Below are 25,485 nucleotides of genomic sequence, written 5' to 3'. Positions count from 1 at the left end.
CTAAAACTCCCTGAAATCACATTTAACCAAAATAATGTTACCTACACTATCAAGCATGTCAACGAAAGTATTATGGTCTAGGGCTACTTTTCTGCACATGCCCCTATAGGAGATCTCATTCTTGAGGGCACAGTAAATTCATAACAAAACAAAAAAAACAACAAAATATCCAAGACTTGAAGCACAGTTGAAAATGGGTCTCCCAGCATGAACAAAATCTTAAACATTTCAGCAAATTTGCAAGACGTTTGCAGCAGCAAAAGATATCATGATGGTGAAATTTTGCATTCTCCCTTTTTTTCATTTACTCCAGATTTCCTTATACTTTCCAAGAAGGTATGTATTATAGTGATAGGTGATTCTGAACTATGTATATAGGTGTGCAAAGTGGTGGACTAGCAGTCCATCCAGGATTGACTCCTGCCAAAATGCTGTCTAGATAGATTTTGCCAGCCTTATCATCTTTAGATTGAATAAGTAGATTCGGTAAATGGATGAAATCTTATTTATAGTAGCTGAGGCTAGATTCTACATCTCAACCCATTTCAAATGCTGTCACAAAATGAGATATGGGCAGGCAAAAAAGTGGAGTCACTGAAGTCATATTGTATAGGACGTGTGGTTGTAATTTCCTCAGCATTGATGGTAGACTGATTAGTAACTGGAGGAAACCTTGGTTTATGTTATAGCTGCTAAGAGGTGCCACTACTTATTGAATTCATGTTCATGCAGTTTTGCTCTCAGGGATCATTGAGTTTCTCTTAAATAAACACATTTCATTTAATAAACAATGAAGCAATATATATTTTAGTATGTACGTTCGTTATTCATGTTATCTTCGTTAAACACTGGAGTTCAGATAAAAGATTTTTTACAATTATTTGTCTAACACATGAAAATGAAAGGTTGACCTACTTTCCAGCAGGGTGACTAGCTTGATACTCCTGACTGATTCAAAAGCTTTCAAGGTCTTTCTTGCACATCATTTACTGCTGGATATTCAAATAGCATACACATCTGTGTGTTTTTTTGAAGAAACAGCTAAGTGTCTAACTCTGCTTTAATTTAAGTAAGACCTGGAAATATGTTTGTTATATATAATAAGCACCAGCCCATCATTGGCCTAATAAGTATGTTGAGCTACTGCAGTTCAATGGTTAGCACTTTTGACTCATGGATTCAGCATCCAGGGTTTAAATCCTATGCATGATTGTTGTACCATGTGAAGTTTACACATTTTATTAATCTGCATGGGTGTCCTCCCATGTCTCAGAAGTAGTGAGTATTAGGTTCATGGACAATAAATCTGTGTAACTGTAAGTTTATTTGAGAATGTTAAGTTATATTGACAAGTACAATAATTAGTCAGGCTAATAATTGAGATTATTGAGAAGTCAGTAAAGGATGAACTCTCTGGTTCGTATGAAGGTACATAACAGCCATACAATAAAGCAAATCCTAATCTGAGATCCCATGAGAAGTGTTAATTCCTTTTCAGATTATGGTGATTTGCATATATTTGAGAGTAATATGTATTTTGGATTAGTATCCTTGTAAGGTGAGCACCAATTATACAGGCTTTCTAAGCAAAATGGAGTTTAAAATCATTGACTTTGGAAAGATGACATTTAATTCAGTTATCCTGTCAGGATTATTATATACCATGCAGCTAGACAACTGATAACTTTTGACACCAGTGTCCTTTCCATTGCAATGACTCAAAAAGAAGCTATTAGCTTTGTGGATCCTATTGTATGGAAGATTTTTTCTAGGTGTTTTGGTGAGGTTCAGTCTGTGGGCACTTAAAACCCTTCCCAACTCTTTTGCTTCTTAAATGACGTCACCTCTAATGTAACTCTTCTGTATTGATTCTGACTAAACAATATTATCAACTCATATTGTTTATCTGCCCTTCAGTTTATTAGTAAACTTAACTTGCTTACTTGCTGTATTGTATGTCATCTTGTTACTCTGACATGGGTTTTTTGAGTCGTTCTCTATGAAGAGAGTGCTATAAAAGATAAACAATAATTGATTGATTTACTGATATCAGATAGATCTTTACTTGTCTCTAGGAGGTAATTTGATGTTTTACAAAAGCTCTTTAAATTAATAATTAATTAATTAATAAGTAGATAAATAATATACACACACTTTCGCCTGAACACACATCAGAATTACTATAAAGCAAGAAAATTAAAAAGCTGTCACAGTAAGGCATTCTCAGAAGTATTGCTGTTTATATAAAGGAGTCCCAGTAGTGTTTCTTGACTCGCTACTGCAGAATAATTTGTTGGCTGAAAGTACTCAGTGTTAGTGTGTCAGAGAGAAAATGTGCAGCATGGTTCATAATGGCACTCAGTTTTTTTTTTCTTTTTTAATTCTCTCCTTTGCTAGAAAATCGCACTGGCCATCACAGAGTTATGGATGTGAAGGATGTCACTTCCCACATTAAAAGAACACAGTCTCCTAAGAAAAAAAGCTGGCACTGCCCTTCTTACATAGTTCCACTGTGTTCCAAGACCAATCCAACCATTATTAATGTGGGTCCCCAAGTATTTATAGGAGTTGACTACGTCTACATCCACTCCTTGAATAGTGAGAGGACACAGAGGCTGTTTGGTGTGGTGAACGTCAATAATCAGTTCCTTGGTTTTGCTGATGTTAAGATGCAGACAGTTCTTTTTGCACCAAGAAACAAACTTCTCCACCTGATTCCAGTACTTTCATAGCCTCTTTGTCACCGGATTTGAATGCTGTCTTTCTCTCGTTCAGGAGACCGTTTAGGTCCTTGCTAATCCAGGGCTTGTTGTTTGGAAATCAATGCATTGTTTTTGTGGGTACCACTGTGACAACACAAAAGTTAAGTCTGTGATGCAGTGAGAGAGTCCGTAAATATCGATCCCATGTGACTTGCACATCATTTCCCAGTTTGTCACTTGGAAGCAGTCATTCAGAGCCATTTCAGCCTCCACTTCCTCACTAGTCTGGTGTTAACAGGTTGTCGTCTAATAACAGGCCTGTAGCTGGGAATAGGATCAAACAGGTTGTCGTTAGATTTGCCTAAAGGAAGCAGTAGAATAGATTTAAAGGCATCTTTGACATTAGAATACAGCAGGTCCAGCCTGTTATTTCCTCAAGAGGAACTGGTCACAAACTGGTAGAAATTTGCCATTGTTCCTTCCAAAATCACATGGTTCAAGTCACCACATATATTAAGTGCAGAGTCGGAGCAAGTCATCATTAAAGTGTAGATGACAGAATGAATTATTTCCATTGCTACGTCCTCATTTGCAGAGGGAGGAATATAAATATTAATAAGGATGATGCAATTCACAAATATTGAGAACAAATTCTGACAGCCAGAATTTCAATGTCTAAAATACAAACTGTAGTTTTAACTGTAATATGCTCCCTTTTACACCATTCCTCTTTCACACAGATGACCATTCACTTTCCTGTCTTTTTTCCACACCATACTGGGTTTTTGTTTGCTCGAATAAGATTAAATCCATTTAGCATTAAAACAGTGTTAGGTATATCTGGTTTTTCCTGGCTCTCCATAAAGCACAAAATGCTGCTGTACTTGTATGCTCCATGATCTGCTATAAGCACGGACAGTTTATCCATCTTATTTGACAGAGATCGAACATTGCCCATTATAATAGATGGTGGACCAGTTCTAAATCTTTTTCGCTTTGCTTTTACTCTCATGCCAGAACGTCACCCTCTCCATCTGTGGACAAACCGCTCCTGCGATAAAGTGTAACTGAGCTGCTTAGGCACTCATTATCGCAATGCAAATAGCTGATTATAGGAGTATTTAATACACACCGGTTTTATTTTATTCATGTTTTTTTTTAAATGTTTCAGGTGTTGTAGAAATAAGGTAGCCTTCAGCTCCTCTTCGCAACTCCATCCAAGTTCAGAGCCCATTTGAAGTTCAGTCAAGACAAGCCAGAACCTGGGCTTTCATGCATTGCCATTCATTGGTAAATTTAAGATCCATTTGAAATCCATTTATCCAATTTCTAGTAACTACTATCAGTGACAAGCCAGAAGTCTGGTCAATTCTAATTTTAAATAAGACTAGAATCTAGTAAATAATTTCAGAAACAAAAAGAAAAACAGTGAAAAATATGGATCTTCTGTAAAAAGGCTGCTGCTTGCACAGCACCTGGAAGACTAAAGTAATTTTGCATACATCAAGCATTTTCTTTCATAAAATAAAAAACTATTATTTCAATATCTTCACTTTTTATCCTAAAATTGTTATGGAATAATAATATTAATAAAGATAATGATAAAAGTAGAAGCATGAAGTCTTGGTTAACCAGTTGTGTTGAATTGACAGCCTTAGCTGCATTGCAGGAACCCCTTGGTGTCAAGTAGAACCTATCATACAAGAGGTCTGCTTAAAACACCCATTTTTGTTTTGAGAAAAATGTTCATTCATCATCAAGTTGCACTAAAATTGTAACATTTATTTGAAAACCTGCTCAAAACTGCAAACATTTAAATTGGGGCCTTCTGTTGAAATGGTAGAACAAGTTCAGCTGTGAGTTTGTGTTACATTTGATACCAGTAGAATATTATTATTATTACTATTATTATTATTGAATTGTGGGGTGCTAAAATATGCAATTTACAATAATGAAGGTGAAATGTAAAGAAACAATAAAGGCAAAATATAGTACTATTTCAAAACTAAAAATAATATTAATTAATCTGAAAACCACTAACAAACAGTGTTGGAAAGAATAATAATGAACAACATGAACAATTAATATAAGACAGAGTGTTGAACCAGTTCATATATAAAACAGGTAATAAGATGTTGGGTGTATTAGATTGGGCACAGTGTTAAAAAGAAAGTCCACATAGTTTTCTGTTCTTAATAATTGACACATTTGTAATACAAATATTTTGTTCTTCTTTATACAGTATATATATATATATATATATATATATATATATATATATATATATATATATATACACACACACATACACAGTATAATATATATATATATATATATATATATATATATATATATATATATATATATATATATATATACATACACAGTATATTATATATATACTGTATATATATATATATATATATATATATATATATATATATATATTATAGGGGTGGGCGGTATGACCAAAATTCTATATCACGGTATTTTTCTAAATTATCCCGGTTTCACGGTATTGGACGGTATTTTTTTCCCCATGCATGAATGGATGTTAACCACATTTTCCACTGCAATTACTGGCTAAGAATAACCTATTCCACTGTCAAGAGTATTGTACATTGTACAAAAAAAAACATTTTAATGTGCACCCAAGTATTAATACAGTTTTGCATTGCCCCATAAAGTGATAGTTTTCAAGGGGGTGGCACTAATGGAGAAGGTGTCACATTGCATGACAGATGCAGTCAAAATATAGAACCTTTTTATTGAACAAATTTTGCAAAAACAAACTATAATTTTGACAACATATTTTCAACCATACAAAGAGGCATTTAGACTTAGTAAAATATCCAGAAGTGCTTGTCAAAAATTGTATTGCACCGAATATGTCTTAGAAAAGGAATAAATAGTAAATATTTTTTGTAAACCAACTACACTTTCTGTTAATGTTAACAATCTCTGTCCACCGACACGTTAAAGTGACTTTTTAAACAACTTTATCATCATTAAACTGCATAATATTTAAACTAATAAATAATAACAATAAAATAAATAATAGTATTATTACTGATAGTTGCACTATTACTTCAAGACTTCAAGCCCAGGTGCATTACACAGTATTCACCAAATTAAAATAAAATAAAACAAGTGCACCTTGGTGATGACATCTTTACCAGCTGAACCATCATTTAGGCAAACTGCATTAATATGGACCTTGCTTCAAGCTAAGCTATACTGGGAAGAAAAAAACAAACTATATGTCGAGAACAAAGTCAACATTTCCACTTTATTCTCGCCGTTTATGTTGAGATTAAAGTCGACATTTCCACTTTATTCTCATAGTTTACTTCATAATTAAAGCAGAATGTCGTAAACTAAACTTCTTCCTAGAATCAATGTTTAATCAATTACTTAATTTACCCCGTCATAAATTAATGCAGCACATTAAATGCTTTGTGTTACGTTCCCCGACCCAGTGGTTGATCACTACGCTTCTTAAACTGACTTCCTCCGTGCTAACAGAAGACAGCGATCACCATACAGAATCCATTCACTTCATGATATTCCTGCTTTCTGAAAATTTAGAATGCTAAGATAAATACTTGATATCACTTTCATGATGAAATGCATTAAAGCAGGTATTACACATGCACGGTAGTGAGGCGGTAGTGCTGCTCCCTCGCAGTAAGCGGTCCCCAGGTGTATGTTCAGTGTAGAGAACTTTATGGCAGGTGTGACGAGGCTCCAAAAAACTGGATGTATGAATAGCTATCGCACAGGTTTAACTTAAATATTGTGTAAATGTTGGGTTTGTGATCTGCTGGTCGGAGACACGAACACAGAATTCAATGCATGTTCTTCTGAGCGGACTATCTTTATTGCATGCATGCTGTCTCTATCTGACGTAGGCTACCAAAACCCCAGTTCCTATCCTTCCTTTTTCTTTCACCACATAACCAATCACCACACGATAAACGTCTTTGTGAAATTAAAACTAGTTATAAACTTAGCCCACGGAGTGTTCAGAACTTTAAAAATATCTTCGTTATACATGTTTAATTATGCCATCCAGTCAGAGTTGCGCCCATCTCTGAACGAATCACTTAGCACAAAGCATTTAATGTGCTATATAAGTTATGACGGGGTTTGAGAAAATCTAGTAAATTAAATATTCATTTTATGATTAAGTTTAGTTTACGATGTTCTACTTTAATGACAAATTACGAGAATAAAGTCAAAAGAATATATTCTCGTCATAAGCGTCAGGATTAAAGTGGAAATGTCGAGAATAAAGTCAAAATGTTGTCACACTATTACACAGTACCCAGGTACATTACACTGTATTGAAAACAAATAAAACAAGTACAACTTGGCTTGCAGTATTATCCAGTAGTATAGAAACAGTATTTACACATCTGACCTTTTAAAACTAAAGCATCTCCAGGTGACAGACGTGACTGTTTTTTTTCGGCTCTCTGTTCATTTTCATTGCACGGCATACCTATACTACCGCCCACTATTTGGTGGTGTAGCAGTGAAAAAGAGCCCTAGTGCAACAAGTCTGTGTTTAGCGGTGTAGCAGTGAAAAAGGTCTGCTGAACAGTTTCCCGTTGCGCCACGTTGCGAACGTTGTTTAGGCAATTTAAACCGGTGTTGCGGTATAAGAAAAATCCATATCATAAAAAAAAATAAAAAACGGTTTTCGGTATGAACCGGTATACTGCCCAGCACTAATATATATATATATTGTTGTTATAAGGGCAAATCATCTCACTGCCATTTTGGATCATGTTTGTTTCATGGGTGCCACCATTTTACATTCACTTTTCATTACCATGACTATGCTGGGTATAGTAAGGACACCTGTTGCTGCCCACATGACAGCTAACATCATTGATATAAAACATGAAGCCCTAGTAGCAGGCTTTCAAATAAATTCTAAAAAAAAAAACTGCTGGTGGAGGCTTTTCAGTTCTTTTAGGATGTTTTACAATCCGTTTTTTCAAATCTTTATCTGGACTTAACAATCCCGCCCTCCTCAGACAATATATTTGTCTGTTCCAAATTACCATTCAACTCTTAGTCTTTTCTAAGTATTTTCCACCATGTTTATACCTAGTTTCTCCATATATATATATATATATATATATATATATATATATATATATATATGCTATAAAAAACAGTCCACAAGCAGCCTGTCATTCACAGTATGCAGAAAACTTTGTAATTAATCCAGCAACTCTCTTTCTCAAGGCATTTATTTGTCTGTTTCAGGGCACATACTGTATCTCCTGGCAAGGAATGGTTTTCCAATAGTTGGGATGTTACTAGGAGGAGGAAAATAACATAATAATGAAATAAAATAGAAAAAAACAATAATCATAACAGTACTAATAGTGGCGGTAGTGATGGCATTGTCACATGTGCAGATTCCAGAAAATAGCATAAATACATTATTTCACTTTAATTGATAGAAAATACAGTATATAATCTTGATGATAAGAACCCACTGGATAGGTAAGTTCTGACCACTTCGTCACATGCTAACCTGGGCATTACAAATAAAGCATTAGGTGTTAGTCTGTTATAAATTATGTAGACTGTGTCATTTTTGTATGTGCCACTGTAAAAGAAGGCAGGGACTGACTGGCTTCCCGACTGTGATGGCTGGACCTTTGCCTGGCCAGAAGACCCATGTAATGGAGGGGCTAAAGTCCCCTTATCCAGGAGGGATAACAAAGTGGAAGGATGACAGGGCCCACTTACAGTATCAGGGCTATATACTCCCTCAATGCACTAGGTGATGGTATCATTTTACTGAATCACCCATGCACACAGCCTTGGGGCAACTGAGGAGTTGTTGTCCTGTTTTACAGCCATGCTGGATACAACAGTATCATTTAGGGGAAGTTGGTGAGAATACTGTAGATGTCCCTATTTTGAGGAGTCTCCTCCTATCCCAGAATTGCTTCCTCCATGCAATGTTATGACACAAGAATTATTCCCAGGTCCAACATAAAATGAATTATCTCAGCTCACACTGGGAGTCAGAGTTACAGAGGAGGACAAAGCTCACCTGGGAGGAGTGGAGGATAGAAATGAAAAGAAATAGAATTTAAAAAAATTACTGTTGAAAAGTTTCTCTTTTAAATAAAACATTGTTTAAACCCGAAACTAGAGTATGAGTAATTGTATCTGGCGTTTGGTGATCTGTGACATAGACATGATTGCCAAATACAATTGTAGCCTCTAGGGGACATCATTGTTTCCCAAATCCCTCGCACAACTATTCAAAATCTAGTTTTGGGTTCAAGTGATGTTTTAACCCCTTCACCGCCCTCTGCCGGATATATCCGGCACCGCTGTTTTAATGCTAACGCCATACTGCCGGAATTATCCGGCACATTTGCCTGTGGTTATATGAATGCCTGGCAAGTAGTATAACTGACGGTTTGGCGTGGGTATTATTACTACGTTGTATTTCGACAAGTCTGTGGTTGTTTTGGCCGTCATGTGACGTGATTCGCATGTAACAGCTGTGAATATGGCGAAACGTAAACTGACTTCAAGTGAGGCTTTGCAGGCGATTTTGGACAGTTCTGATCATGATTGTAGCAGTTCTGAAGAAGATTTTAGTGACAGTGATGAGCAGCAACGTGCGCTGCATGATATTGTGAATGAAGACGCATCGGATGACGGCGCTGAGTGGCTGTATCCCCAGCATCTCAGCTGGACTGCTGCCCGTGGTGAACTACCTTTTCTGCATTCGTTTGAGGGAACGTGTGGCTTTATTGTTGATGTAAACAATTACACTGCTGAGCAGTTTTATGAGCTGTTTGTGTCACCTGATTTGATTAGACATTTTGTTCATCAGACAAATCTGTATGCAGCACAGTTTATTGAGAAAAATCCCAATTTACCTCCACATTCCCGTGTTCGTGCTTGGTTTGACACTGATGAAAACGAAATGAAAAAATTCATTGGGATTTTGATGTTGATGGGAATAATCAGAAAACCAGATATTGAGATGTACTGGTCTACAGATCCTATGTATGCAACACCTATTTTTGCAGCTGTCATGACACGTAACCGATTCTCTTTGCTGCTGAAATTCTTTCATTTGAATGACAACAGAAACGAGCCAGATAAGAAAGATCCAAACCGCGACCACTTGTTCAAGCTACGTCCTTTGATTGATCATTTATTTGAAGCATTTCAGTTGCCCTACATGCCAGGACCGTCAGTTGCAGTTGATGAAAGTTTATTGTCATGGAAGGGCCGCTTACAGTTTCGACAGTATCTACCATTGAAAAGGGCACGGTTTGGTATCAAGATGTTTTGCTTAGCTGAGAATTCAGGTTACATTTATAGATTTCGTGTATACACTGGCAACTTGCACAACATTTAGTGGTCAATACTGCTTGAATAAATGTAAAAAATGTAAAAAAAATGTAAAAAAGTAAAAAAACAAAAATTGTTCAGATTTCGCCTGGCTTGGGGAATATTTAGGGAGTTGGCGGTTAAAGGGTTAATTAAAGGAGATAACATTTAAACAGTCTTTGTTCTCCTCCACAACACACATAATGCATAACTCTGTTTCTTTTCTTTACTATCCTCCATTCCTCTCTGCAGGTTTTGCCTTCCTCATTTTATGTCAGACCCTTGAATACTTCCAGTGTCACAACATTGTATGGAGCAACCACTACTGAATCAGGAGCATATAAGGGCATCTAATCTTTACAACTTCCACTAGCAACATCCACCATAGCTGTCCAACAGGGCTACAATTCCTAGATTGCCCAGTAGGTGTGCACGAGTGATACAGTAAAGAGATTCTGCCACCTCGCGCACTAGGGGAGTATACAGCCCTGATAGGCAGTCTCCCACATCCTTCCACTTTGTTGGAAGCCAGCCAGGTTCAGGACATCCATTCAATTTCTTTCCAATATATGAGCCTTCCAGCCAGACAAGGGTCCATCCATCCCATCTGGGAAGGCAGGCCATCCCTGTGTTTTTATAACACCACGTACTGTAAATGTTTAAAAAAATACATAACAAAAAAAACAGTGCTCTTTCACTTCTTCCAAAAGTACTTGTGAATAGATTCGGCCAACATGATGATTTTAGTATTCCACTCGTTGACACTGCAATAAATAACCAATTCAGGTTAAAGGAGTGCATAAGTTATTCTTTATGGAGGGTTTCAGATGAATGACAGAACTCCTTAGAAAAATAAATAAAATGTGAAGAGCTCAATAGAATTAAGCAAACAGAAATATTATGCCAATTTCAGCATCCTTGTGGCAGCACTTGCCGCCAGCATGGCAGCTCATAATCTCCAAACAATTTCACATTAGTGCCACTAATACGCACACTACTATATATCAAGTCATGGGATTTTAATGGGCACAGAACCAGATGTGGCATGGTGCTGGTCTTTCGGAAATGTGCATTTCCCAGCAGGCATTGCACAGTTAATGTAAACAGTAAAAAATTCCTTGACTGTCAGTACCAACACCCACTAAGATCTGCCTCCATATTTTCAGTGATCGCTTGAAATGCTGTTGGGCTGCAAAGAGGTCTCTTTGTTTCGTGTGGCTCTTCTTTTCAAGCTAAATCGGCTTAACTAAAGTAGTAGGCTGGTAGCTGTTTTCTGGATGCAAGTCAAAGAAGGATCGTTCTTTAAAGGGAGCCACAAAAGACGCTTTGTGTCAGCATGTGTCCGAAATCATACAATAAGAAACGGGATGAGCCAGGATCACCACACACAGCATAGCTGTTATCTGTTATTGCTGTTCTGTAATCCAAGCAACCACAAGATTTTAAAAAGGATTTCAGATGCTTTTCTTGCCTTGTTTAAAGAAAAAAGTAGTTAAACTTGTCTTTGTCTGCTTTGTAGCTTTAATAGAGAAAATGACATATTTCATTCTTAAGCTGAAAGAAGATCAAGGACACAATCATGGGTAATATTAAAGTAACCTATTGGTTCCTGCCTTGCATTTGATGGTATCAGGATAGGGTGCTGCCTCCCACATATACCAGAAAAGGGTGGGCTGGTTCAGAAAATGAAAGGATGGATGGTTGAACAAATTAAACTGGTGGCATAGTAGTTAGTGCTGTTTGTTTACAACTTAGATTATTAGGGTTCAGAACTCTTAATGCCTATATGCTTTAAGGTTTTCTTAGTGTCCATCCTTTTTCATGTTTGCAGGTTGCTGATACCTTGGCAGCATCAATAAACAATGCAGGAACTAACCCTGGCGGGACTCCAGTTCATTACAGGGCTCTCTCACATGTGCTCTCACTCTCTTTCATATGGGGGTAATCAATTAACCTAAACCACATGTCCTTGGGATTTGAAAGTGAGCCAACAAAATCCCTTGGGTCAACAAAGAAACATGCAAACTCTACACAAACAATGAACAAGCTGGGAATTGAACCCATGATCCTAGAGCTATGAGGCAGAAGAATTAATTGCTGATTACTAATAACGGACTGCTTCAATGACTAAGGAGCTGCATATGCAGCTATCACATGTATGACATAATCAATTATCTCTGCAAAATACATTGTAAACCTTGAAGAAGATGATTTGAAATTATATGGAAGGTGTTTGAAGTTAACATGAAAGCACATAACTATACATGCAATTAACATTGATCCATGTTATCTATAACCAAATTTTGAATGGCTGTCCTCTTCAGACATACAATGCTCAAAAAATTAAGGGAATACTTAATTATCACTGTCTGTATGATGGACTGGCGTCCAAGTCCACTCTACAAGTTTCCGCAAAATATAGTGTGTCCTTACAGTGTTTTTAAATATGCCCATCACTGAATACAATGAACCTTTAAACAGAGCAATTTACAAATCAATTGGTACAGTTATTTTCGTTTTTTTATTGCCAGCTTAAGGGAATTCCTCAAAGTCACACAGGTGAGCAAACACGGGCATTGAACCATTAGGCTGCAGTACGTAATGCTATACTATTTACTGGTCTTATGTTTTCCCCATAGGCCTATTGGAGTCATATTTTGCTCATTACAGTTATGACTCATCCTTACAGCAAGACTATACATCCATCCAGACTATACATTCCAGTCAAAATGTCTTTCTAATTATGTCAAAACATAGCAACTCTGATTTAATAAAGAATTCAAAAAACTAATATTCTATAACAGGAAGCATATTTATATATAAGGCACTATGATGTTTTCCTTCCTTTTTCATTTTTAAATTATGATTGATAGAATTTTCTAGCTTTATAAATGAGATGATAGTGCTTCAGGCATTTCAAGCATGATTGCAGTTATTTTTTCAGACTAAAAACAACACTCACTCATAATTGAAAAAAGCATCTTGTAAGGGAGCAAATGTTTCTGTCAAATCTCAACTTAACATTAGAGCCATTTTCAAAAGTCAAATAACACAAATGTGGGGGTTAGAGACTGTAAGGCAGTTTGAATCATTCTCACAGCAGATCATCTCCATTCACATTGACTTTATACCCTAGGTGCTGTTTACCTGAATGCTTGGCTTTAACCACTACACATGGACACAACCACCTTAATAGTTATTTTACCAAACAAAACAAACATTTGCAAATGTAAAAGTAAAGACTACTTGTTGCAGAAAACCACAATGATGTTAACTTTAATGGGACTCCGATATGAACAATGACACCTAACACCTGACACCTAGCAGTCTTACTCCTGGCACTTATTTTGTTTTTTTCCTTCCTTCCTTCCTTCCAGTGTCTTTACAGAATTCACTGTGAATTACTGTACTTCATTGTATAATAAACTTTTCTTAATTCAGAGTACTTGATAGCAGTAGTACAGTGATAGTATTGTCATATACAGACAACAGTGAACTTCTTACTTGCATGTCCAATCAACATGCAACACATCACCTCTCAAGTGTGATATCTTGTCTTTCTAGGTAAAGATAAGAATTTATGTTGTTTTTAACCAATTCATCATCAGGTCTGTTTAATTCATTTGAGGGTCATAGTGGGGCTAAAGTCTCTCCTGGAAGCACTGGGTACATCCAACTCTTGCAGTGTCAGTTATGTTGTTATCTTCAATTTTAACTAATAAGCCTGTAGTCAATTTTATTTATTTCTATCCAAAGAGTAATTACAATATTCAACAGGGTTGAGTGATAGTGTTAACATGCACTCTCTAGGCGAAACACAGTGTCCAATTTCACAAACCAACCATTTACTTCAGCACCTCTACAAACAAACAGGCTAATGAGAATTTTTTTGATCCATCAGATCACCAACATGTAGACAATGATTGCATCAGTAAGAGCATGACCTGTCTTACAAATAAGAGGAGACAATTAAGTCCATCAGCCTCATTTCTTTAACTGAAAGTTAAGGTGTCCCAATATCTTATCTAGAAACTTTTTTAAAACTTGTAAATGTTTCTACTTTAACTTCATCACTTGACAGTTTGTTCCAGCTTCCCACAAGTCTTTTTAAAGTGATACTTCTTTAGTTGTGATTTAATTGCACTCCCCCCAACCACCCCTCAAATATCAGTCAGTGTCCTTACATATATGATTGACTGTTTACCTGAACGTTTTCTGCTGGATACATTTTATCAATGCCTATGAGAATCTGAAGACTTGGATTAGGTCTCTACACCAGCCTCCTCTGCTCAAGAGGAAGCATATTCAACTTTTTTTTTTTTTTTACAATATGACCAAATATTTTATTTGCCTTTTTAATTGTACAGAGAATGTAATAATATTTAAAAGGGTCTGAGGAGAAGAGATAACTTCAAGGCAAGACTTTTTTAACAGGTATCAGACAATAAAGAATCAATATTTCTACCTGAAGTATTTTTTTTACAGTAAACAGTAATTGCCCTTCCATCTATAAACAAAATTCAGATGCTCTAGCTCACACAATAAAGTTCTAGTCCAGAAGTGAAATTTCAGATATCACATCCTAGCACTCACACACACACTAACAGGGCTACTTATAGTAAAATGACACACATCTGTGGTTACAATATCAACACAAAATGAATCAAATGTGAAAAGTTAAAAAATATATTTTATACCATATACACAGTGTGACCTTGTCAGCTATAACTGATTCAATCTATCCCTTTTTAAATATGTTAATCCCATGTAGGGCAATATAAGGTGCAAGTATTTAAAAAATCATGGACCTGGGGCCAGCCATCAGAGGATACATAAGCACATTCAAAAATCAACCATAACAGCCTATTTTCGGGTCATACGTTAGCTCAACATACAAATTTGCAATGCTGATGATTCCAGAGCACCCAAAACCAACAAAAGGAGAAAGATTATGCACACTCTGAAAGTGCTTCTGTAGGGAATTGAACTGTGATTCCAGTACTACAAGGCAGCAACTGTCTTAATTACTAGTGGCAGTATTGTCACATGTATGAAGTACAGAGAAATTGTACTTTTCATGTTCAACCAACATGCAACACATTTCCACTCTCTGGGTTCATGATAAACTTCATTTTATGGAATAAAAAACACATATCAGCCTGCCTAATTTTCAGTTATGCTCCCAGGTTATTTAATTTGTTAACTGCTTCTGTTAATACTCTGGAGAATATATGAATGCTGTACATATGGACAATACATCTGAATCCTAGAATACTCCTAAACCCCAGCAAAATGAACACTTTTTCTGATTGTTCAGGCGTAAATTACACAATCTTACTTTATATATTCCAGAAGCCAATAACTCCTCCTATCTCTTTATTCTAATCCTAGGTGATTCACTGCAGTGGCTATCTGAAGATCCGCCAGTTCATGATGGACATGTCACTCTATGACTCCTGCTACCAGATTGTAGGGCTAGTGGCTGTAGGGCACTCTTTGCCTCCTAGTGCCATCACAGAGATCAAACTCCACAGCAACATGTTCATGTTTCGTGCAAGCCTGGATCTGAAGCTCATTTTCTTGGACTCAAAGTAAGTGACCAATGAATCATCAGCCAACTGCAACAAATACAAATGGTTATTTATGAACTAGGCAAGTTAAAGAGGCAAACCACTCATATCAGACATCTGTCTTGGCATGGATAAATCTTGCACCATTTACCAGTGTCCGCCTCCATCACCGAAATATGAAAAGAAATGAGCCAATGTCAGATGTGGTTACCCCTTGCATTACACTACATTGCTGTCCTACTCCACCAAGGGCCTCCTTAAAAAGACACCTGCATACAAAACTTCACACTTTAAATAGCCACACCAGTCACACTGCTGCTAGCCAGACATTTAACACAAATTAGCTTCTTTTGTTAATTCCTAATGACACATACATCTATGTTATCTAAACAAAATAAAATAATTTGGTATTATTATTATTTGATATACAACCTAGACAATGATTAACTCTCTATTTCAATTGGTACAAATGATTTTCAGAAGTGAATGATATCCAAATAGCAACATACTACAGTCTTGCCTGCATCATTCTAAAAATAAAGGAATGTCTCTTAGTTTATTAACAGAAATCTGTCTTTCAAAAACAACTTTAAAATAAAGTGAACTGTGCCTGGAATTCATATGAGTACAGAATTAGCTGTAATACTCTTAAAAAAAAAAAGTGACTTATAGTAGAAGTGACAATTTCTGAGTGGTGCAATAGTTAGTGATCCTACCTCAGAGCTTCAGAAGGGAAGGTCTTGTCTGCTGATTGTATGTGAAGTTTGAATGTTTATACCTTTATAGGGTCAATATTGTCAAATGCACAGAGTACAGTGAACTTCTTACTTGCATGTGTCAATTGACATGCAACAAGGCACCGTGATATTTCAGTGATGGTTGGTTGCATTACTAGGAGAAGCTAAAGAGGCCTGTTCTCAGTGACATTACTTGTGTGCGTGCCAATGCTGTGAATACCACCTCTTCTTAATTAGTACCAATAATTTGCATCAAAACAGCTGTGCCCAGAGGGTGCTGCGCGGTGTCATGGTCTGGAACCCCTACAGATTTTATTTTTTTCTCTCCAACTGTCTGGAGTTTTTTTTTATTTTTTCTGTACCCCCCTGACCATCGGACATTACTCTTACTCTATGTTAATTAGTGTTGTGTTTTTTTTAATTCTTACTTTCTTTTATTTTTTCTTTTCTTCATCATGTAAAGCACTTCGAGCTACATTATTTGTATGAAAATGTGCTATATAAATAAATGTTGTTGTTGATGACAACCAGCTTAAGAAAATTAGTAGCTGCTGTTGTTGTACTTTATGTACTTCATGCAATACATATGAATCCTGCATTCTAGGGTGGCAGAACTAACAGGTTATGAACCTCAGGACCTGATTGAGAAGACTTTGTATCATCATGTTCATGGATGTGATGTGTTTCATCTGCGGTACGCTCATCATTTATGTAAGTTTTTTTTTGTTTTAAGCATCAGCAACTTTTAACATACATCAACAAGTTAAAACATTCAAAGAAAAGCTGAATCATATAATTGGGAAACATTTTTGGTTCAACGTTATTAAAAAAAAAAAAAACTCTACTTGCTTATATGTAAAATCGTTCAAGGAAAAGAATGCTGTAATATTTTTTCAATTGGTTATAGAGGAGAAACATACTTTATTGTCATGTGTACTTAAAAAAAAATAATACTTTTACATAGCCTCAGAAAAAGTAGAACATGTACACAGAAAAAGCCATCAGGTTTGTTTTTGTCATACAATATATTGCTGCAAAAGTGCAGATTCAGTGTACCATGGTTTTTAAGTGTTCTGCAAGAGCTGAAAATTGGTCTTTGTGCATCCATTATCACAAGGCAATTGATTTTTTTTTTAACATACAGACTAGGAAGGCAACTAAGCTTCATACATGCACATTTTATACATACTGTAAGCAACCCTCAGAGCTGTTGCCTCACTCTCACACTGCAAATGCTCTTCAAATTTCAACAATTACTGGAGATTCTTCTGACATCCCAGGTACGCATCTATTAGGTTAACTAATTACAACACATCAATAGAAGCAAGCAGCAACAAATGAAGTCAAAAATGTAAAACATGTAAGGTAAGGTTAACCTCTTTTGTAATGATTTTTGCAGATTACAGATGGATTCACATATAAGTACAATCTTTGTATTTAATATTAGGTAAATTATGATTTTACCAATGAAAAGAATTGTATTTATTGGAATGAAAATGAAAATATGGCAAAATGAAAACTTACAATGTGAGGAGAAACTACACATAAATGGAGAGAAAGCCCAAAACCATGTAAATAAAAGATTAACTGTACTGTTCAGTTTATAACACCACATTTTGAGCAATATCTTGTAAAAATTCTAAATGGGAGTACTTGTCCATATAATGATATTAACTATGATTAAAGAAATATTCCATCTAAAAATGATTTTTTATGTTATTTATCCTGTCTTCTTTGTAGTAATGGCTGTGAAAATCTTTAAATCTCATGTTTTTATAGAGAATAGAGATAAAGTTCCTGATACATTAGGCTTCCATATGGACCAATGCCGCACAAACAGCAAACAATATTAAAACATCCACAAAAAAAACAATCTCCATTTCCTCACATCACATAATTGGCATCCACTCGTATACTCACAATGTCCCAAACGAATGTATTTTGACCAAAATATTGTTAAATATACTACTTCCAGAAAATACTTCTTTGAATCGAGGGGGAGCATGTGACCAACCTTTGAATTAAGGACCCACCGCTTCCCTCATTGGCTGCTTTTTCTTCAGCACTGGTCCTCAAAGAAACCTGTATTGTCAAGAATTTTGTTACCTCTATTCTCTAAAAAACATGCTATTAAACTTTTTGTCTAGGCAATTACTACAAAATGATCATTTTTGGAGGAAATTGAATATTCCTTTAAGCTGGACATATCTTGATTTAGGACACCTCTAGCTCTGGAGTGGAAGTATCCCTTAAGCTTTTCTATAGAAAAGGTCACATCACCAAGAGCCATAAAACCTAAAAGCTAATAACATTGTAACACGCAGGAGTAGTGCATCCTCCATCAATACAATTCCCCTCTCATCTCTGAAACAATGCCATCCAATTTCTAACTTCCAGCAAAAACCCATCCTACCTCTTACCTCAGACAGAAATCATGATAATGCAAGAAGAAGACATTGTATGTTGGCAAGACAGCCATCAGTCCTTTTTAAAGTCTCTACATTATTCTGATGACCAGTAGTAAAAAGGTGGATTTTCATAGGTGGAAGGAGAATTTTGCTGAAGGACAGATGCCATTTTCACAGAGATAGTAGGGAGGATGTTGTTTTACCAGAGAGCAACTGGCATTTTGTCACATGTAGAGAGGAAGGGTGTTGTCAGATGGGGTGGAGGATGTCCTAAATAGACTGAAAAACAATGAAATGTTTTTCCAGTACAGTTAGTGTCCACTTAACTAAATTACTGCCCTTTATGGAAGCAATCCACTAGATATGCCACTAGGAAAGTAGTTTTGAATGCATTCTGGCAAACATGAATGACGAATGCCTGGCAGAAAGGATGAAGTGAACCTTTTAATTTGAGCTTATTTTTTTTGCTGTGCTAATTCTTCCTGCACACATTTTTCATAGCCATAGGTTAATTCCTATTTTTACCTGATGCTAATGGGATAAACACTTCAAAAGAGCAGTCACAGAAAATGGATTAGTGCGTACAAGCTCAAGCAGATTTTTAGCAACATAATAATTCTTTTTGCTCCCTGTATACATGGTGTTTTGTATAAAATAGTGTTCATTTGCTTTTTTTTTTAGTGTTGGTAAAAGGTCAAGTGACCACAAAATACTACAGGCTTCTCACGAAGCATGGAGGCTGGGTGTGGATCCAGAGCTACGCCACCATTGTGCACAACAGTCGGTCATCCAGACCTCACTGTATAGTGAGTGTCAATTATGTGTTAACGTAAGTCTCAGCGCTATGAGCTTTCTCAGCATATTAGGGGACAACACATTTTAAACTTATCTTACCTGCCTATGTTTTAAGTGTTAAAATAATGAGTCTTCATATAATTAATTTCTAAAGGAACTGAATATAACTTTCATAATGATTTTGTTATTTAACTGAGAACAGGTACTGATGGTGCAATGGGTGGTGCTACAACAGGACAGATCTCGCATCCTGGTTTTAAATCCCTTACTTGGTCATTGACCTTGTGGAGTTTGCATAATCTGTGCATGTCTGTTTGGGTTCTCTTCCCCCAAGACATGCACTTTGGGTTAACTGGTAATTCCTAAATAGATGTGTGTGAGTGGGCCATGTGATGGACTGGGTGCTTATCCAAGTTATTTCCTATCTTTTACTGTGTACTGCTGGGATAGGCTTCCATCTCTGCAACTCAGATATGGATTAAGCAGATTTCAGAATACAACATTGTTATAATCAGCACCACAGAAATTATAATATTATAATATTATATTAATATATTAATTATAATTATCAAATGGAAACCTTACAAAAATGTGACAGTAAACTAGTGTAATTTTGTAATTTATTTATGTAACTGGGCTCAGTCACTACTCACAACATCAGGTTACCCATCACATGTAAAGGAGAAATGTCACAGTGTTGAAAGCTAAAAAATGGATCACAGTCTGCAGCAGCTAAAAAAGTGTTCATCTGAACTTTGCCATTATATTTTTACATTTGGCAAACACCTTGATTGCTTGTTTTAAAGTCTCATGTTCCTTCCAGTTTTGCTTAACTGGCAATATGTGGAAAGCAGACAGGTAAAGGTCATGCATCATGGATGCGACCGGAGATATGTATGGAATGTTAAGTGAAAACCCAGAAGGCCTGTGACAAAGAATGGATTAGCTGTGCAGCATGAATGTGCGGAAGTGTCCGATCAAGTGGATTACACTGGACGGACCCTCAGCTTAATTCCATTATATTCCAATTTTTATTTGTTGGTGAAATAAATAATCTGTGCAAAAGCTTAAGGCCTACAACTTCATCAGATGTCCATACTGACATATGGACATTCTAAAATTAAAACAAAATATTAGATAATAGATTGTCAGATAGAAAATAATTACATATTCTCTGCTCGTCAGTGTGGAAATTCAGTATGTTTTGTATTTTAAAGTTTACAATTTTCACTTTAGAATTCTGAATGGATGCCCTTTTTTTTGTTTTTCTTCTGCAGGGATATTGAATACAAGGAACTCCAGTTATCCTTGGATCAATCTACAGTATCAAAGCCTTCATTTACATACCGTACCTCCTTGTCTACCTCACAGGATACCCGAAAGCAGATGAAGTCTAAAACCATAAAATTGAAACCAAAATTTAAAACATCTCCTTACCCTCAGGTACTAGATTTACAATATGCGAAATAATTAAGCTTGGCCATTGTTCATGCGAGATGTTTTGAGGTTGCATAACTGGACAAAATGATCATACATTCAGATTTAGACAATTACTGTAGTGACAAGGATTATATATGACTCACAGGACAGCCAACTAAATACATGTTCCACAGATTTATTGTGTTAAATATATAGAGTAGTACATACATACTGTACATACGCATCACATGCATTGCGCAGCTTCCATTGCTTGCTAAGAAAAATGGGTCTTCACACTAGCTCAGCTGATGACAAGGCTGCAAATTCACATGACAACCATCTGAATGCCTGTCACAAGAGTTTTCCCATGAAATTGTCTTAAATAGGGTTTCCTGTAAATTATAAAGGTCAACACAGACAAGAACCTGTTGTGATTAGTTGACTGTTGAGTGCTAAGAGAAAGTAAAAGGAGACCCTCAATCTAAAATGTGATGGTTATGTTTTTAGGAAATTTACTGAATTCAATAATCAGTTAACCACGATCATGCCCGGATAATTAAAAAAAAATATTGCCCAAAACAAAAAACATTGAATTGGCAAGAAGAAAAAACATAGAAAGAAAGTAAAGAAGAAAGCAAACATAACCAACAGAACGAGGCCCCTCAAAATAAAAAAATGAAACCTATAACCAAAAACTTTCATTAATTAAATTCAGTTTTACACATATGAGGAGAATTCTTCAGGCTAATTTCAGATCAAACAGATGAAAAATTCCAAAATCTATTACTTTGTTCTTTGAAAAAAGTTCCTTGAAAAGGATGGGAGGAAGCCCCAAAGCTAAATGCTTTAAGTTTAATTCTTTAAAGAGAGGGGGAATACTTTAGTCATCAAAACAGAAAAAAATATATACCCTGACTTAAAGTAGTAGCAGTATTGTCAGGTGGCAAATATAAACCAATTAAGATGACGAGCTAAAGACAGAGAAGAACACTTAACACCCCAGCAATTATACTGAGACTCAAAGAGTTTGTAAATAGGGCAGCCTCAGGTGACTGTACTAACAGCAGCACAACTACAGAGTTTAGGGGCTCCACATCTAAAGGCACAAGCTGAAAACAATTAAGCACAAGTACATGAGAAAATATGGGGAACATTATGACAATTCACTGAGAGAAAGTAAATCACTTGAAAATAATTAAATTACAAAAACAACAAGCAAGGAAAAATACAAAATAAAAGTCAAGGATGGATAGAAACAATATTTTCTTTATCTAAGATGTATATACATATTCACACAGAATTTCCGTATTTGATACTGATACCAGTGATGGTACGGCAAAAATAGAAATCTCATTCAATGGGTTTATATTAAGGTACCTCCATTTTTGAAATAATGCAATACAAAATATATACATAAAATAACAACAGGTTTTACAATACTGGTTTATCCATTAGTTACTTATATAACTATCATTCAAGTAAACAAGTATTGGCATTAATAAATGTAAAAGTACAATGCAGGACTTGAATTTTTATGTGTGGCAGAGGTGGGAAACCTACCAGTGTAACAAAAAATATGGGAGTTTGTAATTTTGGGGGGATTCCAGAATAGGAATTATAAAGAATAGTATCAGCATGAACTGATTTATCCTTGCTTAGCATATACATGTAAATTTATTCTCTGACTTTTTCACTCCAGTATCTGAAAAATACTGCATAAAATGTATACTAAAAATAAAAATTCACACATTTATTATATCTGTAATGTTGAATCAATGAATTCCAAGACAATTCTGGATATTTTCATTTAAACAAACACTATAGCCACTTATTCAAGAGGTGTCTCGTCCTGGGTATATTCTCCATCATTTCTCCTGCACTGGACATTTTTTATTTTTGGACTAAAGAGTGACACTTACATGCAGAAATCCAATCAAAAAGAAAACAAGACATTGCAAAAAAAACAACAACTGATAAATAAAAAAATATATAATTAAACAAAAATCTAGTTTATTAGAAATTGCTTTCATTATAAAATTAGAGCAAAGGAGCTTCAAGACTAAGTAGCTAGTCATTACTAGTTACTACTGGTGCTCTGAACCTAAACATGTATAGTCTGACAAAAGCTTAAATTGGAATAAAGAGCAAAAACAATTTGAACATACTTATGTTAAATGTGTGTTTTTAGCGTGAAATTTTCATTCAGTCAATTAGTAGGTAATGTAAAGTGTTTCTAGTTGATATTCTGGTATGTTGTCCATGTCTAATGTGATATAAAATAAACCACAATATTTTTTAATCCAGGGATTTGCTCTGTAAGCACTCCTTGCACTCTCATACTGATAACCTTCTGATTATATGAAGCTATTGCATCTCACTGAAAAACAGAAGGATACTCCTCTGTCCTGTGGATAGAAACAGCTTCTAAGCTACAAATGGCATGCTTCAATGGATGCAACGTCAGACTGCCTCTCTTCCAGCCCTCCACTCCAAGGAGTTCCTGGACTACAGTGATCCCTCACTATATCGCGCTTCACCTTTCGCGGCTTCACTCTATCGCGGATTTTATATGTAAGCATATTTAAATATATATCGCGGATTTTTTGCTGGTTCGCGGATTTCTGAGGACAATGGGTCTTTTAATTTCTGGTACATGCTTCCTCAGTTGGTTTGCCCAGTTGATTTCATACAAGGGACGCTATTGGCAGATGGCTGAGAAGCTACCCAACTTACTGTTCTTTCTCTCTCTCTTGCGCTGACTATCTGTGATCCTGACGTAGGGGGTGTGAGCAGGGGGGCTGTTCGCACACCTAGACGATACGGACGCTCGTCTAAAAATGCTGAAAGATTATCTTCACGTTGCTACCTTCTGTGTGCAGCTTTTAAGTATGCTGCACGGTGCTTCGCATACTTAAAAGCTCAAAGGGCACGTATTGATTTTTGACTTTGTCTCTCTCTCTCTCTTCCTGACGGAGGGGGTGTGAGCTGCCGCCTTCAACAGCTTTGTACCGGTGGTGCTTCGCATACTTAAAAACAAACAGCCCTATTGATTTGTTTGCTTTCCTCTCTGTTTCCTTTGAAGAGGAAGATATGTTTGCATTCTTTTAATTGTGAGAAAGAACTGTCATCTCTGTCTTGTCATGGAGCACAGTTTAAACTTTTGAAAAAGAGACAAATGTTTGTTTGCAGTGTTTGAATAACGTTCCTGTCTCTCTACAACCTCCTGTGTTTCTGCGCAAATCTTTGACCCAAGCATGACAATATAAAAATAACCATACAAACATATGGTTTCTACTTCGCAGATTTTCTTATTTCGCGGGTGGCTCTGGAACGCAACCCCCGCGATGGAGGAGGGATTACTGTATTATAATATGAAAGTACATATATATATAATCCATCCATCCATCCATTGTCTCCCGCTTATCCGAGGTCGGGTCGCGGGGGCAGCAGCTTGAGCAGAGATGCCCAGACTTCCCTCTCCCCGGCCACTTCTTCTAGCTCTTCCGGGAGAATCCCAAGGCGTTCCCAGGCCAGTCGAGAGACATAGTCCCTCCAGCGTGTCCTAGGTCTTCCCCGGGGCCTCCTCCCGGTTGGAAGTGCCCGGAACACCTCACCAGGGAGGCGTCCAGGAGGCATCTGATCAGATGCCCGAGCCACCTCATCTGACTCCTCTCAATGCAGAGGAGCAGCGGCTCTACTCTGAGCCCCTCCCGGATGACTGAGCTTCTCACCCTATCTTTAAGGGAAAGCCCAGACACCCTGCGGAGGAAACTCATTTCAGCCACTTGTATTCGCGATCTTGTTCTTTCGGTCACTACCCATAGCTCATGACCATAGGTGAGGGTAGGAACATAGATCGACTGGTAAATTGAGAGCTTCGCCTTGCGGCTCAGCTCCTTTTTCACCACGACAGAACCGATGCAGAGCCCGCATTACTGCGGATGCCGCACCGATCCGCCTGTCAATCTTACGCTCCATTCTTCCCTCACTCGTGAACAAGACCCCCGAGATACTTGAACTCCTCCACTTGGGGCAGGATCTCGCTACCAACCCTGAGAGGGCACTCCACCCTTTTCCGGCTGAGGACCATGGTCTCGGATTTGGAGGTGCTGATTCTCATCCCAGCCGCTTCACACTCGGCTGCGAACCGATCCAGAGAGAGCTGAAGATCATGGCCTGATGAAGCAAACAGGACAACATCATCTGCAAAAAGCAGTGACCCAATCCTGAGCCCACCAAACCGGACCCCCTCAACGCCCTGGCTGCACCTAGAAATTCTGTCCATAAAAGTTATGAACAGAATCGGTGACAAAGGGCAGCCCTGGCGGAGTCCAACTCTCACTGGAAACGGGTTCGACTTACTGCCAGCAATGCGGACCAAGCTCTGGCACTGATCGTACAGGGACCGAACAGCCCTTATCAAGGGGGCCGGTACCCCATACTCTCGGAGTACCCCCCACAGGATTCC

The 25,485-nt window shown here is 36.9% G+C and overlaps 1 protein-coding gene across 1 annotated transcript in view; it reads left to right on the top strand.

The window, feature by feature from the left end:
* The window catches only part of sim2 (SIM bHLH transcription factor 2), a 121,747-nt gene that overhangs the window by 85,711 nt on the left and 10,551 nt on the right, over positions 1–25,485 (top strand). Inside the window, exons 6-9 of the mRNA XM_051926864.1 lie at positions 15,480–15,679; positions 17,000–17,106; positions 19,485–19,632; positions 20,876–21,041. Coding sequence (XP_051782824.1) covers positions 15,480–15,679; positions 17,000–17,106; positions 19,485–19,632; positions 20,876–21,041 — 621 coding nt within the window. The remainder of the gene's footprint in view (positions 1–15,479; positions 15,680–16,999; positions 17,107–19,484; positions 19,633–20,875; positions 21,042–25,485) is intronic.

This window comes from Erpetoichthys calabaricus, chromosome 4 (assembly GCF_900747795.2).
Source record: "Erpetoichthys calabaricus chromosome 4, fErpCal1.3, whole genome shotgun sequence".
Classification (NCBI taxonomy): Eukaryota; Metazoa; Chordata; class Cladistia; order Polypteriformes; family Polypteridae; genus Erpetoichthys; species Erpetoichthys calabaricus.
The sequence above is the reverse complement of the archived record's forward strand: the minus strand, read 5'-3'. Positions and strand labels throughout refer to the sequence as shown.